The sequence below is a fragment of the Xenopus laevis genome, chromosome 3L (genome assembly GCF_017654675.1).
Source record: "Xenopus laevis strain J_2021 chromosome 3L, Xenopus_laevis_v10.1, whole genome shotgun sequence".
Lineage (NCBI taxonomy): Eukaryota > Metazoa > Chordata > Amphibia > Anura > Pipidae > Xenopus > Xenopus laevis.
Window position 1 is genome coordinate 9,706,339 of NC_054375.1, and position 16,638 is coordinate 9,722,976.

At 45.4% G+C, this 16,638-nt stretch overlaps 4 protein-coding genes across 6 annotated transcripts in view; 2 read left to right on the forward strand and 2 right to left on the reverse strand.

Moving 5' to 3' along the window:
• Window positions 1-16,638, forward strand: part of LOC121393056 — a 1,743,327-nt gene that overhangs the window by 253,971 nt on the left and 1,472,718 nt on the right. The gene's annotated exons all lie outside the window — the stretch shown is intronic.
• LOC121400993 overlaps window positions 1-16,638 on the forward strand; it is an 840,200-nt gene that overhangs the window by 67,255 nt on the left and 756,307 nt on the right. The gene's annotated exons all lie outside the window — the stretch shown is intronic.
• On the reverse strand, window positions 461-3,864 carry LOC121401142 (cyclic nucleotide-gated cation channel beta-1-like). The gene is made up of 9 exons (XM_041585488.1): window positions 3,400-3,864; window positions 2,900-2,941; window positions 1,971-2,040; window positions 1,832-1,871; window positions 1,618-1,705; window positions 1,469-1,522; window positions 1,318-1,377; window positions 1,097-1,170; window positions 461-1,007 (listed from the first exon to the last, which is right to left on the reverse strand). The coding sequence occupies exons 2-9, from the start codon at window positions 2,930-2,932 to the stop codon at window positions 461-463; spliced, it is 966 nt and encodes a 321-aa protein (XP_041441422.1). The 5' UTR covers window positions 2,933-2,941; window positions 3,400-3,864.
• Window positions 10,725-14,904, reverse strand: LOC121400983 (caldesmon-like). Its single transcript, XM_041585350.1, has 10 exons — window positions 14,440-14,904; window positions 13,940-13,981; window positions 13,010-13,079; window positions 12,871-12,910; window positions 12,657-12,744; window positions 12,508-12,561; window positions 12,357-12,416; window positions 12,136-12,209; window positions 11,476-12,046; window positions 10,725-10,904 (listed from the first exon to the last, which is right to left on the reverse strand). The coding sequence occupies exons 2-10, from the start codon at window positions 13,970-13,972 to the stop codon at window positions 10,854-10,856; spliced, it is 1,041 nt and encodes a 346-aa protein (XP_041441284.1). The 5' UTR covers window positions 13,973-13,981; window positions 14,440-14,904; the 3' UTR covers window positions 10,725-10,853.

Sequence of the window (16,638 nt, forward strand, 5' to 3'; positions counted from 1 at the left end):
GATGTCAGGGCCTCTGATGAATTCTTCAGTCTGACCTTGCCATTTTATTCTTTTATACTCTTGATCAGCTGGGCCAGTTCATTAGCCCATTGCAACCCATTTCCAAAAGGTGGATAATCTAAGCCAGATGTCCAAGCAGCCCTGTAAGAGTTACCTGCCTCCCCTGTTATTTGGCCTACTATACAATCAACACTTATCTGCAGACTTAATCCCTGTCAGCAAACCTCTTACACCCTAAAGGCAGCAAACATTGGTCTATGGGGTGCGCCCCTCAAAGTGATCAGCCTGCGGGGCTTCAAACAGACAGGGGTGTATGACTTCCTTTCTATTGTTCTGATTGAAAATGCTCAGTAAGAGCATGAAGTAAGGTGGAGCTGCATTGGACAACATGAGGTAATCTCTAGAGAAGGGTAATATGTCAGTAAATTGATACATTACCCAAACCTGCGGAGCCTCTTCATTATGGCCTTCTTGACCGTTTTCGTAGGTTCGGAACTTTTTCTACCACCGGAGATGCTTCGAGGTCTCTTTCACCTCTGGAGCTTCGTTCTTTTGCTACTTCTCTTCTCTTTCCTCCTCCGGTGCTGGAGCTTGTTCTTCCCCAGGGCCTCCCTCTTCTCTCTCCTCCTCCGGTGCAGAGCTGGTTGTTCCCCAGGGGCTCCCTCCTCCTTCTCCTCCTCCTCAGCAGCAGCAGGAGCTTGCTGTTGTCCAGGAGCTCGCTCTTCTCTCTCCTCCTCTGCAGCAGCAGGACCTTGCTGTTGTCCAGGAGCTCCCTCTTCTCTCTGCTCTTCCTCCTCCACTGCAGGAGCTTGTTCTTCTCCAGAGCTCCATCTTCTCTCTCCTCCGCAGCAGGAGCTTGTTCTCCAGGAGCTCCCTCTTCTCTCTGCTCTTCCTCCTCTGCTGCAGGAGCTTGTTGTACTCCAGGAGCTCCCTCTTCCTTCTCCTCCTCCACTGCATGAGCTCCTTCCTCCTCTCCCTCAGCTGCAGGACTTGCATTTTGTTCCTCACTAGATTTGAAGGGAAATAAATGTCATTATTGTCATTATTGTAAAGTGGCAGTAAGCGTAATTGAAAGTGTTTAGTGCAAAATACATACCCAGCAGCCTCCTGCAGCTTCTGCTCCCTCTCCCAGAGCGTCATGGCAAGCTGGTGAAGGTGCCATTGGATAGTCTGCGGGTGCAGGGGAGGCACAAGGATAGGAGCAAAGGGGAAAGAAAGGAGACAGTTATGATTATGTCTGTATATGTGCTGCTAATAGTACCTTTATACGCTGAGGGCAGTGAGGGTGTGGGATTCCCATGTGATGGGGGAACTTACATTCTGCAGCCGCAGATACTCGAAATGCTGCCCCCATCTCCAGTGTTCCGATGATGCTTCCTGTGGAAGGAGAGAGTCAATGTTAATAATATAATTATTATAGAGACACACAGTGAATAATAACCTCTCCTATAATAATAGTGACACTTACAGGAGGCAGCAACTCCTCACTGTAGAGGGCGACACACTCCCTCTCGAGCACTTCCTGTAACATAAAGAAAGTAGCAGCGTTACACAAGAGCTGGCAATCTAATATCATTTATTCTCTATTTATCTAGACATCTATTCTGCATTACATACCAGATAATGGATCAACACCCAGTACTCATAAATGTTGTCTCTGTGCGTCGTCCTCGGGTCGCTGAAATATCGAAGAATAAAGTCCTCTCTGAAAAAGAAAAATATCACTGAGCGTTAATAAAAACATTTTCCAGCCTTATTGCCCTTGCACTTACCCCTGGGGCAATAGCAAATGATTCCCAACATGTAATAAGAGCATTTATGTTTTACTTACAGGACGACGTTCTTGCCATAGTAGACCCGGTAGTGATGTTCTGTGGGAAAAACACATTTATGTTAAATACTGAGCTAAAGGGGGAAAGGAATTCACGTATAATAAAACGTAGGAACTGATAAATAAAATAGGATTTTACCGTAATAAGAGGCAAGGGCCTTAAAGTCGGTGTCTTCCTCCCTGAAGTCCTCCAGGACGACGTACAGCGGCTGTAAGTGAAAGGAAAGAGCATTAGGGACAGAATACTAAATGGCTCTAAATGCTGCTCACAGTCAGTCTGGATCTGAGGAGAATAGAGACAGAAAAGGGTTTGGGGTTTCTATGGGGCAAATATTGCAGGAATAAGGAGATTTTATTCTGAAAAAAGGAAATAAATGTAGTGGTTGTTTTTCATGGATGTCAGTTCTACCCGCACAGAGGAAAATGGTATGGCAGCTCCCACCTGTATGTATAAAAGGAAGCAGTGCAGACAGACAGACAGACAGCTGCTTAAAGGGGAAGGAAACCTAGATGGTGCAAAAACCCTCCCCCCCTCCCGTGTGTTGCCCACCCTCCCCTGGCCTACCCGTCCCGCTGGGCAAATGCCCCTAACTTGTTACTTACCCTTCTGCGCAGGTCCAGTCCAGGGAGTTCACAGACGACATCTTCTTCCACGTGATCTTCTTCCTGCTGTGAACGGCGTTTTGGCGCTTGCGCAGTAGGAGCATTTCGCCGGTACGGATCTACTGCACATGCACCGAAAGTCACAAAGTACTTTTGGCGCATGCGCAGTAGATCGTACCGGCGAAATGCTCCTACTGCGCATGCGCAGGTCAAAGCAGGAAGATCGCGTGGAAGAAGATGTCGTCTGTGAACTCCCTGGACTGGACCTGCTCAGAAGGGTAAGTAACAAGTTAGGGGCATTTACCCAGCGGGACGGGTAGGCCAGGGGGGAGGAGGGAGGATGGGCAACACACGGGAGGGGGGGAGGGTTTTTGCGCCAACTAGGTTTCCTTCCCCTTTTATAGAAGAGTGAAAGGGAAACAGCAGTTCAGATGAGAGAGGATTTATTTTACACTGAGGCATTACCAGGAGAGATGTCTTGATCGTTATCTCCTCCATCGTCGACACCTAAAGGGACAAATGGACACAATCAGGCAAAATGAAGTCACGGTTACAGGGTTTGTTCACCTTTAAATAAACGTTTAGTATGATGTAGAGAGTGATATTCTGAAAATTTGTACTTGGGTTTCATTTTTTATAATTTGTGGTTTTTGAGTTATTTAGCTTTTTATTCAGCAGCTATATAAAAAAAACTTTAATTTAGACCAATTGAAAAGTTGCTAAGAGTTAGCCATCCTATAACATACTAAAAGTAAACTTAAAGGCAATTATTTCCTTCTGTATATTCCCCTATTTGTATTATTAATGCTGCTGATAGCGATGGATTGGCTTCTTATAAATCCCATATACAGTAACCGTATGGGCTCATATGCACAAAGCCACGTGGGACCCCCCTCAAGTGAATTTAGGGCAGATTTGCTGAAGAAGAAATCATCTGCTGAATCAGTTGAATTTGCAAGATTTACCTCTTCAAGAAGATTCTCCGATGTTAAAAAAATAAATTGGGGGCGGCACAAGGCCGGGGCACCCCAAGGGGGTCTCCCTAAGGAACCCCTGGCTCTCTCTTACACTGTTCAGATGAAGATGGATGTGACTGAACAATGGAGAAGCCAAAAATAAACCCAGGTGTTATCAGGCAGGTGTAACAGCACAATCACAGTCCAAAAAAAGCAGGAAAAGCTCTGTAGCAATCTGTATAGAAAAGAGAATAAAAAGGCAAGTTAATGAATTTAGTGCGTAATATTTCCTATATAATACAGAGGAAGGCAGAGATCTATTGTCCCCTAAACTTGAGCTTTGTCAGGTCCTGTGCCCTTTTTCTTTATTGTAGTAAATGTTATTTGTCAAATAACCCCAGAGGGAATATACACTTAACCCAGAGCCAACCAACGGACTAAACCAACTGTCAAATCCCTATGGGTAAAGTCACCTCTCTTCTATGGGACCTGCTGTATGTCCCCCCCACTCATTTACTATCACCCCCTACTGTCCCCATGGCACGTGCCTCTGCTTCCCACCCCTAGTTACAGACTGGGGGTCACCAACTATCTCATTTTTCACTAATATAAGGGATATTTGGCAAAAAAATGTCTTGGAGAGAATATACACTTAACCCAGAGCCAACCAACGAACTAAACCAACTGTCAAATCCCTATGGGTAAAGTCACCTCTCTTCTCTGGGACCTGCTGTATGTCCCCCACTCATTTACTATCACCCCCTACTGTCCCCATGGCACGTGCCTCTGCTTCCCACCCCTAGTTCCAGACTTGGATAAAGGGAACATGTATTTAGCTACAATGTTGGTACATAAGAGCAGGGCTGGGGGCAGATACCAGGGGGCAGAGGGGCAAATCTCGAAGGAGCCTGTCAGTACTGGGAACACAAATGAAGCAGCTTATGGTGAGGTACAGGGGTCCCCAAATGTTCCCTTCATTAATAAATGTGAATATTTGCGACAGTCCTGTGTAACTGACAAATCCTGGTCTGTGTCTCCCAACCAGCACTAAGATTAAAGGCTCCTCCCAAGCACATTTTAGGGGAAAAACCTTCAAATTCACTAAAATCAGTGGGAGGCGCAACACCCACTAGTCTGGGGGGAAAACATTGCCCTAATTCCTGCCTCTTTTTGCACTAAAATAAAGTTTTTTGACAAGAAGTCTCCCAGAGGGAAAGTCCACTTACCTCTCACCACAGGGCCAACCAACGGACTGAACCAACTGTCACAACGCCCGGGTGAAGTCACCTCTGTTCCCTGCTCTTAAAGGGCAAGTTTCCCATTTTGATGAGTGAGGTTTATATGGCATTTATTTCTAATTAGATGTGCAGTACATACACAGCCTATTAAGTACACTGAGCATTGCTTTGTATGTGTGGCCTATTGAGTCTGTTGGATCCATTCATTCATCAGCCAGGGTTCCAATCAGTGCTGCTGCTGTTGTTCATAGCACACAAATTATATATACATATATCCAGCACCCGTAGCGGCTATATCCTCTTTGTCTATTAAACTCCCACCAATCCAACTATAATTAGGCCTTTGGGTTCTATAGTCGCTCACCGTTCAATCCACGTGGCCGGGTGCTCTTGGCCTGAGCCCTACACTTATGATTTCATGTTTGTTTTTAAAATTGCGAAAAATATACCAGTCTCCTAATCTGTTACCCCAATGGAGCATCCAAGTGTTGGAGAGCTGATTGGTGCCATTTTCCATGTGCTCCCAGGCAGGGCAGTCCTAAGAGTCTGAGTACCCCAGGGTAGAGCCCTGCAGGGTGTTGGGTACCCCCCAAAAAAGCAGCGAACCTGTAGGTTGTAGTAAGGCCTTTCAGATGCAGGTTGGTGGTCTGAGGGTTTGCAGGTCAAGTTGTGGATCTTGAAAAGTTTTATTCCTTTTTTTTTAAAGTTTTTAAAAATGTTTTTTCTCTGCCTAGAGCAATTCTGATGACATCACTTCCCATTTCCAGCAACAGCACTTCCTGCTTTATGTTGGTCAGCGTGTCGCGGATCAGTTTGCAGATCAGGCAGTTGCGGGTCAGGTAGGTAAAAATGTGGGTGTGGGTGCGGGTACTCTACCGTAAGGTGGGGCCTTCATATTAAAGTGGTGGTTCACCTTCATGTAAACGTTTAGTATGTTATAGAACAAACAATTCTAAGCAACTTTTCAATTGGTCTTCATTATTTCTTTTTTTAAAGTTTTTATTTATTTGCCTTCTTGTGATGCTTTCCAGATATCAAATGTGGGGGGTCACTGACCCCATCTAAAAACAAAATGCTCAGTAATTGTTATTGCTACTTTTTATTACTCCTCTTTCTATCCAGGCCTCTCCTATTCATATTCCGGTCTCTTAATCCAATCAATGCATGGTTGCTAGGGTAATTTGGACCCTAGCAACCAGATTGTGGAAACTGCAAACTGGAGCGCTGCTGAATAAAAAGCTAAATGACTCTAAAACCACAAATAATAAAAAGTGAAAACCAATATATCATACTAACAGTTAACTTAAAGGGGTTGTTCACTTTGAGTTAACTGTTAGTATGATGTTGAGAGGGATATTCTGAGACAATTTGCCATTGGTTTTCATTTTTTATTTGTGGTTTTTAAATTGTTCAGCAGCTTTTTCCAAAATCTGGTTGGTAGGGTCCAAATTACCCTAGCAACCATTCACTTATTTGAATAAGACACTGGGATATGAATAAGGGAGGGGCTGAATAGAAAGAGGAATAATAAAAAAGAGCAATAATAGATCATTTGTAGCTTTACGGAGCATTTGTTTTTAGATGGGGACAGTGACCTCCATTTGAAAACTGGAAAGAATCAGAAAAAAAGGGTAAATAACAAAACAATATAAATTAAATAATGAAGACCAATTGAAAAGTTGCGTAGAATTGGCCATTCTATAACATACTAAAAGCTAACTGACAGTTGAACAGCCCATTTAATGGACAAGTTGATAACCAGGTGATTGTGCCGTTGGCATGAACTACCCACTGACCTTGTCCAGGGCCACTTTAATATCAGGGCAAAAGGGGAATCTGCCCAGGGCCCACTGCTTTTCGGGGCCCACTGGCAGCCTGATAATTCTTTTTTATTTAAACTTTATTAATCTATTTTTTGCCCCTCCTCAGCGTCAGGCCTGCACAGGAGATTTCTTGATAGGTAGGGGGCAGAGGAGAGCGCAAGAAGGAGGAAGCCGGAAGCAGATGGAGACAGGAGGAAGCCCAGTGGCAGAACCCCCTCAAGGCCGCTGGCGGTATGGCAGTGCTGCTCCAATCACGTCACGGTGTGTTTGCAAGTACGTCTGTTCATTCTCACTCTGGCTGCAGCCTGACAAGTGCAGCAACAACAGAAAAACTTGTGGGTGAAGTGCGGACCTCTCTGCTTCTCTTCTCTCCTCCAGCACCGGCACAGGATTTCCACTGCAAGTGTAAAATTACTAATAATGCAACCGAGTAGAGTCTCTCTCCCCATGTATCATTGCTCTGGGGCGGTGGGTTTTGGAGCGAGGCAAAACTAAGGAGAAGTTTCTTCCCCCAGGTATGACATGAGCTGACCCCGTGTGCTGGTGCCTTTACTCAGTTTCGGGAGGATCCATGGACTCTCGCGATGGGGCACCAAGTGCAACTTTCTGCTGCTGCCGTTTCTGGCTTCTCTGTATTTAATGGCAGCACTTAGCAGGCGGCAGGTGTCAGTACCTGACCCTGGAAAGGGAGCAGCTGTCCCTGTGCCGTGGAGGGAGATGATACTTAGGGGTCGGAGAAGTGCAGAACCAGTAGGGGCACCAGATGCTGAGCTGAATAGTCTTTTAGTTGAGAGCGGTGCTGGGATGACAGGGGTGCAGTCATAGACAGTGCAGTGGTGGCTACTGATGGGCTTCTTGCTACCTGGTATGTGGAAGCCCTTAGTAATGTCCAACCTGCAGCCCTCCTTCTTCCAGTACTTCTACTTCTGTGTTTGAAGCCCTGTAACAACTGGAGGGCCGCAGGATGGACATCATTGTCATGTACACTGGCTAAAGTTACACATAATGGTGGTATTTATACATGAAATTGCCCCTGTGCCATCCTGCAATGATTTCTGGGACTATTTATACATGGAACTGCTACTGTGTTCATTCTTCAGTTTTTATTTTAATTTCTTCTGACCTGGCTTTCAAATAGGGGTCACAGAGTAGTCCCCAGGTAGCCCGTAAACTGTTGTACTAGGGGCTGTGTTTTTAAGAGATTAATTTTGTTGTCATTGGTATTTATTACTGATCTTCTATTTTGGTATCTCCAGCTCATATTCCAGTTTCTCATTGAAACCACCACTTGGTTGGTAGGGTCAGTTGCACCCTAGCAACCAGATAGCTGTTAACATTGCAAACTGGAGAGCTGCTGAATAAAAAGCTATATAACTAAAAGCTGCAAATAATGACCTTGTCATGCTCCTTTAAACGTTTTTTTTCTTTCTTTCTTCCTAGCCCACTAATGATGACATCACTTCCCGTTTCCAGCAACGGCACTTCCTGCTTTATGGTGGTCAGCGTGTCGCGGATCAGTTTGCAGATCAGGCAGTTGCGGGTCAGGTAGGTAAAAATGTGGGTGTGGGTTACAGGTCCGGGTTTCAAAAATTGTTTCCACGCAGGACTCTACCCCAGGGTGGGGCCATTATATTAAAGGGATGGTTCACCTTTAAGTTCATTTTAGTATTATATAGAATGGCCGATTCTAAGCAACTTTTGGTCTTCGTTTAATATTTGCCCTCTTCTGACTTTTTCCAGATTTCAAATGGGGGTCACTGACTCCCTCTAAAACCAATGCTCAGTAAGGCTACAAATAATTTTTATTGCTACTTTCTATTACTCATCTTTCTATTTAAGCCTCTGCCTTTCATACTCCAGCCTCTTATTCAAATCAAAGCATTTCAGCAGCTCTCCAGTTTGCAGTTTCCAATATCTGGTTGCTTTGGTCCAAATTACCATAGCAACCATTCATTTATTTGAATAAGAGCCTGCGATATGAATAAGGGAGGCCCGAATATAAAGAGGAGTGATTAGAAAGAGCAATAATAGATCATTTGTAGCTTTACGGAGCACTTGTTTTTAGATGGGGTCAGTGACTGTAAAAGAATCAGAAAACTGTAAAGAATCAGAAAAAAAGGTAAATAAAAAAATAAAAAGTAAATAATGAAGACCAATTGAAAAGTTGCGTAGAATTCACCATTCTATAACCTACTAAAAGGTAAGTGAAAGCTGAACAACCCCTTTAATGGACGAGTGGATAAGCAGGTGATTCGCATGAACTTACGAGGGGTTCCGAGGCCCCTTTGTTGGGATAACAGGAGGGTGAGGGTACTTTTTGAGAGATTAGTGTATCTGCCCGAGGTTCCCCGGCTCTGCTCCGCCGGCAGTAAATAGTTTTGTGCTACTGTATGTTTAATTCATGTGACAAGCAGCAGATAAGAATCCAGAAATGTATGTGTGTGTTGCAGCCTCTCAGGAAGGATTGCACAAAGCCACGGAGACAAGTCCCACCTTTAAATGACAAACACAGAAGCCTCTCCGCTTGTTACCTGCCCCTTTATTTTCTTCCCTTCATCTATCGACTTGTGCTAAAGCCTCGCTGTTCCTGCTCAAACTGCTCCTGTTGGCCAATTTGTTTTTATACTCCACTAAATATTTTCTTCTTTCCCTTTTTCACTTGTCTTCTTTCCTCTTTCTTTTATCAGTTTTTTTTTGCACTTTTTTAAAGAATCTTTTACTTTCCATTTAATGGTTTCTGTGCGTTTCTCCAGGATTTCATCTCAGTTCCACTTACAACTCTTAGGCCCCAGGCCACCAATGTTTTTAATTCTTAGGGCCCCAGGCCACCAATGTTTTTAAATCTTAGGGCCCCAGGCCACCATTGTTTTTAACTGTTAGATCCCCAGACCACCAATGTTTTTAACTCTTAGGGCCCCAGGCCACCAATGTTTTTAACTCAATCGCTTTAGCAGGAACCCCCCACCCCAAAAGGACGTCTCATAACCTGGAGAAAGTGGTACCCAAAAACAAATGCAGCTTAGTCATTGGCCAATATCAAGCTCCTTCATATACTAAATGTCTGGTATAGTGACAATAGGCTGGTGGGAAGTGGATGGAATTCCAGTGTTAAGAAAGGGGCCTTGGACTTGAATGGAAATGCTGTTACATTGTGGCCTATGGAGTAAAGCAATATTCTAGTTCCCTCCAATCATTAGAGATCAGTATGTGTCCCTATGTCTTTCAGCCCCGTCATGTACATATTAATCAATTAACCCTGCAGAGATATTAACCCATTCCCTTCTTCAACTAAACCCCTGTATCAGCACCACCACCCAGTTTTACCCTCACACAACCGCTCAGTCATCTTTAGTAGAACGAGGCACAGGAGCCCCTTCCCTCAATATTCACCATAGGGATTAAAGAAAAACACAGAGACATATTTATGGAGAAACCTGGCGGTGAGCACAGGATTTATTACAATTAATAGGCAATTTATATTTGGGCCTCCCTAACAGTGGATGATCCAGAGGAAGGAGAAAAACCCTAGAGTGCTATGGGGGCCAATCTGCACTGAAGGTAAAAATTCCTTCCTGACTCCTAGAAACGGCAGTCGGTTCTACACCCTGGATCATGGCTAGACGCCCCCCGCCCCCTACCTATACACCCCTACCTCCTATTCACCCCTCACCTATACACCCCCCTCAACCTTCTCCTATACACAACCCCCACTCTCCCTCCTATACATAACCCCCCTACTTTCCCTCCTATACACAACCCCCTACTCTCCCTCCTATACACAACCCCCACTCTCCCTTCTGTACATAATCCCCACTCCCCCTCCTATACTCAACCCCCTACTCTCCCTCCTATACTCAACCCCCCACTCTCCCTCCTGTACACAACTCCCACTCTCCTTCCTGTACACAAATCCCTACTCTCCCTCCTGTACATAACCCCCACTCTCCCTCCTGTACATAACCCCCTACTCTCCCTCCTGTACACAACCCCCTACTCTCCCTCCTGTACATAACCCCCTACTCTCCCTCCTGTACACAACCTCCTTCTCTCCCTCCAATACACAACCTCCTAGTTTGCCTCCTGTACATAACCCCCTACTCTCCCTCCTATACATAACCCCCACTCTCCCTCCTGTACACAACCCCCCACTCTCACTCCTATACTCAACCCCCTACTCTCCCTCCTATACATAACCCCCACTCTCCCTCCTGTACACAACCCCCCACTCTCACTCCTATACACAACCCCCACTCTCCCTCCTATACACAACCCCCCACTCTCCCTCCTGTACATAACCCCCTACTCTCCCTCCTGTACATAACCCCCACTCTCCCTCCTGTACATAACAGACAGACACACACAGACATACGCTCTCGGGATAGGTAGGTTGGAAGGAAAGGATTCAGGCCGTGGTGGTGGGTCGGCGGCAGCAGGTGAGTCTTTGGGTGGAATGCTGAAAAGAAAAGATTTAGAAAATGTTAAGATAAGAATAAAGACAAACACTTGTTTCTTTATGATATAAAAGGCTCAGTGTTGCTTTAAGAGCGCACTATTTTTGGGCCTTTGGGGACTGTTTGGGTCTCTCTACACATGGAATGTCAGGGCCTCTTATGAATCTCAGTCTGAGCCTCTGCCATTTATTCTTTTATACTCTTTGATCAGCTGGTGCCAGTCCATTAGCCAGTGGCAACCCATTTCCAAAGGTGGATATCTAAGCCAGATGTCCAGCAGCCCTGTAAGAGTTACCTGCCTCCCCTGTTATTGGCCTACTATACAATCAACACTTTATCTGCAGACTTAGATCCCTGTCAGCAACCTCTTACACCCTAAAGGCAGCCAAACATTGGTCTATGGGGTGCGCCCTCAAAGTGATCAGCCTGCGGGCTCAACAGACAGGGTGTATGACTTCCTTTCTATTGTTCTGATTGAAAATGCTCAGAAGAGCAGGAAGTAAGGTGGAGCTGCATTGGACAACATGAGGTATCTCTAGAAGAAGGGTAATTGTCAGTAAATTGATACATTACCCAAACCCTGCGGAGCCTCTTCATTATGGCCTTCTTGACCCGTTTTCGGAGGGTCGGCCTTTCTACCACCGGAGGATCTTCGAAGGTCTCTTCCACCTCTGGAGCTCGTTCTTTTGCTACTTCCTCTTCTCTTTCCTCCTCCGGTGCTGGAGCTTGTTCTTCCCCAGGGCCTCCCTCTTCTCTCTCCTCCTCCGGTGCAGGAGCTGGTTGTTCCCCAGGGGCTCCCTCCTCTCTCTCCTCCTCCTCAGCAGCAGCAGGAGCTTGCTGTTGTCCAGGAGCTCGCTCTTCTCTCTCCTCCTCTGCAGCAGCAGGACCTTGCTGTTGTCCAGGAGCTCCCTCTTCTCTCTGCTCTTCCTCCTCCACTGCAGGAGCTTGTTCTTCTCCAGGAGCTCCATCTTCTCTCTCCTCCGCAGCAGGAGCTTGTTCTCCAGGAGCTCCCTCTTCTCTCTGCTCTTCCTCCTCTGCTGCAGGAGCTTGTTGTACTCCAGGAGCTCCCTCTTCCTTCTCCTCCTCCACTGCATGAGCTCCTTCCTCCTCTCCCTCAGCTGCAGGACTTGCATTTTGTTCCTCACTAGATTTGAAGGGAAATAAATGTCATTATTGTCATTATTGTAAAGTGGCAGTAAGCGTAATTGAAAGTGTTTAGTGCAAAATACATACCCAGCAGCCTCCTGCAGCTTCTGCTCCCTCTCCCAGAGCGTCATGGCAAGCTGGTGAAGGTGCCATTGGATAGTCTGCGGGTGCAGGGGAGGCACAAGGATAGGAGCAAAGGGGAAAGAAAGGAGACAGTTATGATTATGTCTGTATATGTGCTGCTAATAGTACCTTTATACGCTGAGGGCAGTGAGGGTGTGGGATTCCCATGTGATGGGGGAACTTACATTCTGCAGCCGCAGATACTCGAAATGCTGCCCCCATCTCCAGTGTTCCGATGATGCTTCCTGTGGAAGGAGAGAGTCAATGTTAATAATATAATTATTATAGAGACACACAGTGAATAATAACCTCTCCTATAATAATAGTGACACTTACAGGAGGCAGCAACTCCTCACTGTAGAGGGCGACACACTCCCTCTCGAGCACTTCCTGTAACATAAAGAAAGTAGCAGCGTTACACAAGAGCTGGCAATCTAATATCATTTATTCTCTATTTATCTAGACATCTATTCTGCATTACATACCAGATAATGGATCAACACCCAGTACTCATAAATGTTGTCTCTGTGCGTCGTCCTCGGGTCGCTGAAATATCGAAGAATAAAGTCCTCTCTGAAAAAGAAAAATATCACTGAGCGTTAATAAAAACATTTTCCAGCCTTATTGCCCTTGCACTTACCCCTGGGGCAATAGCAAATGATTCCCAACATGTAATAAGAGCATTTATGTTTTACTTACAGGACGACGTTCTTGCCATAGTAGACCCGGTAGTGATGTTCTGTGGGAAAAACACATTTATGTTAAATACTGAGCTAAAGGGGGAAAGGAATTCACGTATAATAAAACGTAGGAACTGATAAATAAAATAGGATTTTACCGTAATAAGAGGCAAGGGCCTTAAAGTCGGTGTCTTCCTCCCTGAAGTCCTCCAGGACGACGTACAGCGGCTGTAAGTGAAAGGAAAGAGCATTAGGGACAGAATACTAAATGGCTCTAAATGCTGCTCACAGTCAGTCTGGATCTGAGGAGAATAGAGACAGAAAAGGGTTTGGGGTTTCTATGGGGCAAATATTGCAGGAATAAGGAGATTTTATTCTGAAAAAAGGAAATAAATGTAGTGGTTGTTTTTCATGGATGTCAGTTCTACCCGCACAGAGGAAAATGGTATGGCAGCTCCCACCTGTATGTATAAAAGGAAGCAGTGCAGACAGACAGACAGACAGCTGCTTAAAGGGGAAGGAAACCTAGATGGTGCAAAAACCCTCCCCCCCCTCCCGTGTGTTGCCCACCCTCCCCTGGCCTACCCGTCCCGCTGGGCAAATGCCCCTAACTTGTTACTTACCCTTCTGCGCAGGTCCAGTCCAGGGAGTTCACAGACGACATCTTCTTCCACGTGATCTTCTTCCTGCTGTGAACGGCGTTTTGGCGCTTGCGCAGTAGGAGCATTTCGCCGGTACGGATCTACTGCACATGCACCGAAAGTCACAAAGTACTTTTGGCGCATGCGCAGTAGATCGTACCGGCGAAATGCTCCTACTGCGCATGCGCAGGTCAAAGCAGGAAGATCGCGTGGAAGAAGATGTCGTCTGTGAACTCCCTGGACTGGACCTGCTCAGAAGGGTAAGTAACAAGTTAGGGGCATTTACCCAGCGGGACGGGTAGGCCAGGGGGGAGGAGGGAGGATGGGCAACACACGGGAGGGGGGGAGGGTTTTTGCGCCAACTAGGTTTCCTTCCCCTTTTATAGAAGAGTGAAAGGGAAACAGCAGTTCAGATGAGAGAGGATTTATTTTACACTGAGGCATTACCAGGAGAGATGTCTTGATCGTTATCTCCTCCATCGTCGACACCTAAAGGGACAAATGGACACAATCAGGCAAAATGAAGTCACGGTTACAGGGTTTGTTCACCTTTAAATAAACGTTTAGTATGATGTAGAGAGTGATATTCTGAAAATTTGTACTTGGGTTTCATTTTTTATAATTTGTGGTTTTTGAGTTATTTAGCTTTTTATTCAGCAGCTATATAAAAAAAACTTTAATTTAGACCAATTGAAAAGTTGCTAAGAGTTAGCCATCCTATAACATACTAAAAGTAAACTTAAAGGCAATTATTTCCTTCTGTATATTCCCCTATTTGTATTATTAATGCTGCTGATAGCGATGGATTGGCTTCTTATAAATCCCATATACAGTAACCGTATGGGCTCATATGCACAAAGCCACGTGGGACCCCCCTCAAGTGAATTTAGGGCAGATTTGCTGAAGAAGAAATCATCTGCTGAATCAGTTGAATTTGCAAGATTTACCTCTTCAAGAAGATTCTCCGATGTTAAAAAAATAAATTGGGGGCGGCACAAGGCCGGGGCACCCCAAGGGGGTCTCCCTAAGGAACCCCTGGCTCTCTCTTACACTGTTCAGATGAAGATGGATGTGACTGAACAATGGAGAAGCCAAAAATAAACCCAGGTGTTATCAGGCAGGTGTAACAGCACAATCACAGTCCAAAAAAAGCAGGAAAAGCTCTGTAGCAATCTGTATAGAAAAGAGAATAAAAAGGCAAGTTAATGAATTTAGTGCGTAATATTTCCTATATAATACAGAGGAAGGCAGAGATCTATTGTCCCCTAAACTTGAGCTTTGTCAGGTCCTGTGCCCTTTTTCTTTATTGTAGTAAATGTTATTTGTCAAATAACCCCAGAGGGAATATACACTTAACCCAGAGCCAACCAACGGACTAAACCAACTGTCAAATCCCTATGGGTAAAGTCACCTCTCTTCTATGGGACCTGCTGTATGTCCCCCCCACTCATTTACTATCACCCCCTACTGTCCCCATGGCACGTGCCTCTGCTTCCCACCCCTAGTTACAGACTGGGGGTCACCAACTATCTCATTTTTCACTAATATAAGGGATATTTGGCAAAAAAATGTCTTGGAGAGAATATACACTTAACCCAGAGCCAACCAACGAACTAAACCAACTGTCAAATCCCTATGGGTAAAGTCACCTCTCTTCTCTGGGACCTGCTGTATGTCCCCCACTCATTTACTATCACCCCCTACTGTCCCCATGGCACGTGCCTCTGCTTCCCACCCCTAGTTCCAGACTTGGATAAAGGGAACATGTATTTAGCTACAATGTTGGTACATAAGAGCAGGGCTGGGGGCAGATACCAGGGGGCAGAGGGGCAAATCTCGAAGGAGCCTGTCAGTACTGGGAACACAAATGAAGCAGCTTATGGTGAGGTACAGGGGTCCCCAAATGTTCCCTTCATTAATAAATGTGAATATTTGCGACAGTCCTGTGTAACTGACAAATCCTGGTCTGTGTCTCCCAACCAGCACTAAGATTAAAGGCTCCTCCCAAGCACATTTTAGGGGAAAAACCTTCAAATTCACTAAAATCAGTGGGAGGCGCAACACCCACTAGTCTGGGGGGAAAACATTGCCCTAATTCCTGCCTCTTTTTGCACTAAAATAAAGTTTTTTGACAAGAAGTCTCCCAGAGGGAAAGTCCACTTACCTCTCACCACAGGGCCAACCAACGGACTGAACCAACTGTCACAACGCCCGGGTGAAGTCACCTCTGTTCCCTGCTCTTAAAGGGCAAGTTTCCCATTTTGATGAGTGAGGTTTATATGGCATTTATTTCTAATTAGATGTGCAGTACATACACAGCCTATTAAGTACACTGAGCATTGCTTTGTATGTGTGGCCTATTGAGTCTGTTGGATCCATTCATTCATCAGCCAGGGTTCCAATCAGTGCTGCTGCTGTTGTTCATAGCACACAAATTATATATACATATATCCAGCACCCGTAGCGGCTATATCCTCTTTGTCTATTAAACTCCCACCAATCCAACTATAATTAGGCCTTTGGGTTCTATAGTCGCTCACCGTTCAATCCACGTGGCCGGGTGCTCTTGGCCTGAGCCCTACACTTATGATTTCATGTTTGTTTTTAAAATTGCGAAAAATATACCAGTCTCCTAATCTGTTACCCCAATGGAGCATCCAAGTGTTGGAGAGCTGATTGGTGCCATTTTCCATGTGCTCCCAGGCAGGGCAGTCCTAAGAGTCTGAGTACCCCAGGGTAGAGCCCTGCAGGGTGTTGGGTACCCCCCAAAAAAGCAGCGAACCTGTAGGTTGTAGTAAGGCCTTTCAGATGCAGGTTGGTGGTCTGAGGGTTTGCAGGTCAAGTTGTGGATCTTGAAAAGTTTTATTCCTTTTTTTTTAAAGTTTTTAAAAATGTTTTTTCTCTGCCTAGAGCAATTCTGATGACATCACTTCCCATTTCCAGCAACAGCACTTCCTGCTTTATGTTGGTCAGCGTGTCGCGGATCAGTTTGCAGATCAGGCAGTTGCGGGTCAGGTAGGTAAAAATGTGGGTGTGGGTGCGGGTACTCTACCGTAAGGTGGGGCCTTCATATTAAAGTGGTGGTTCACCTTCATGTAAACGTTTAGTATGTTATAGAACAAACAATTCTAAGCAACTTTTCAATT

Excerpts from the sequence above, each read along its gene's own strand:
- LOC121400983 (XM_041585350.1), bottom strand. The coding sequence starts at position 13,972 with ATGGAGGAGATAACGATCAAGACATCTCTCCTG. Across the intron at positions 12,911-13,009 it reads GGCCCTTGCCTCTTATTACG|AACATCACTACCGGGTCTAC; the intron begins GTAAAATCCTAT and ends TTTTTCCCACAG. Across the intron at positions 12,417-12,507 it reads GTGAGGAGTTGCTGCCTCCT|GAAGCATCATCGGAACACTG; the intron begins GTAAGTGTCACT and ends CTCCTTCCACAG.
- LOC121401142 (XM_041585488.1), bottom strand. The coding sequence starts at position 2,932 with ATGGAGGAGATAACGATCAAGACATCTCTCCTG. Across the intron at positions 2,041-2,899 it reads CGATCAAGACATCTCTCCTG|CCGCTGTACGTCGTCCTGGA; the intron begins GTAATGCCTCAG and ends TTTCACTTACAG. Across the intron at positions 1,523-1,617 it reads GGGTGTTGATCCATTATCTG|GAAGTGCTCGAGAGGGAGTG; the intron begins GTATGTAATGCA and ends TTTATGTTACAG.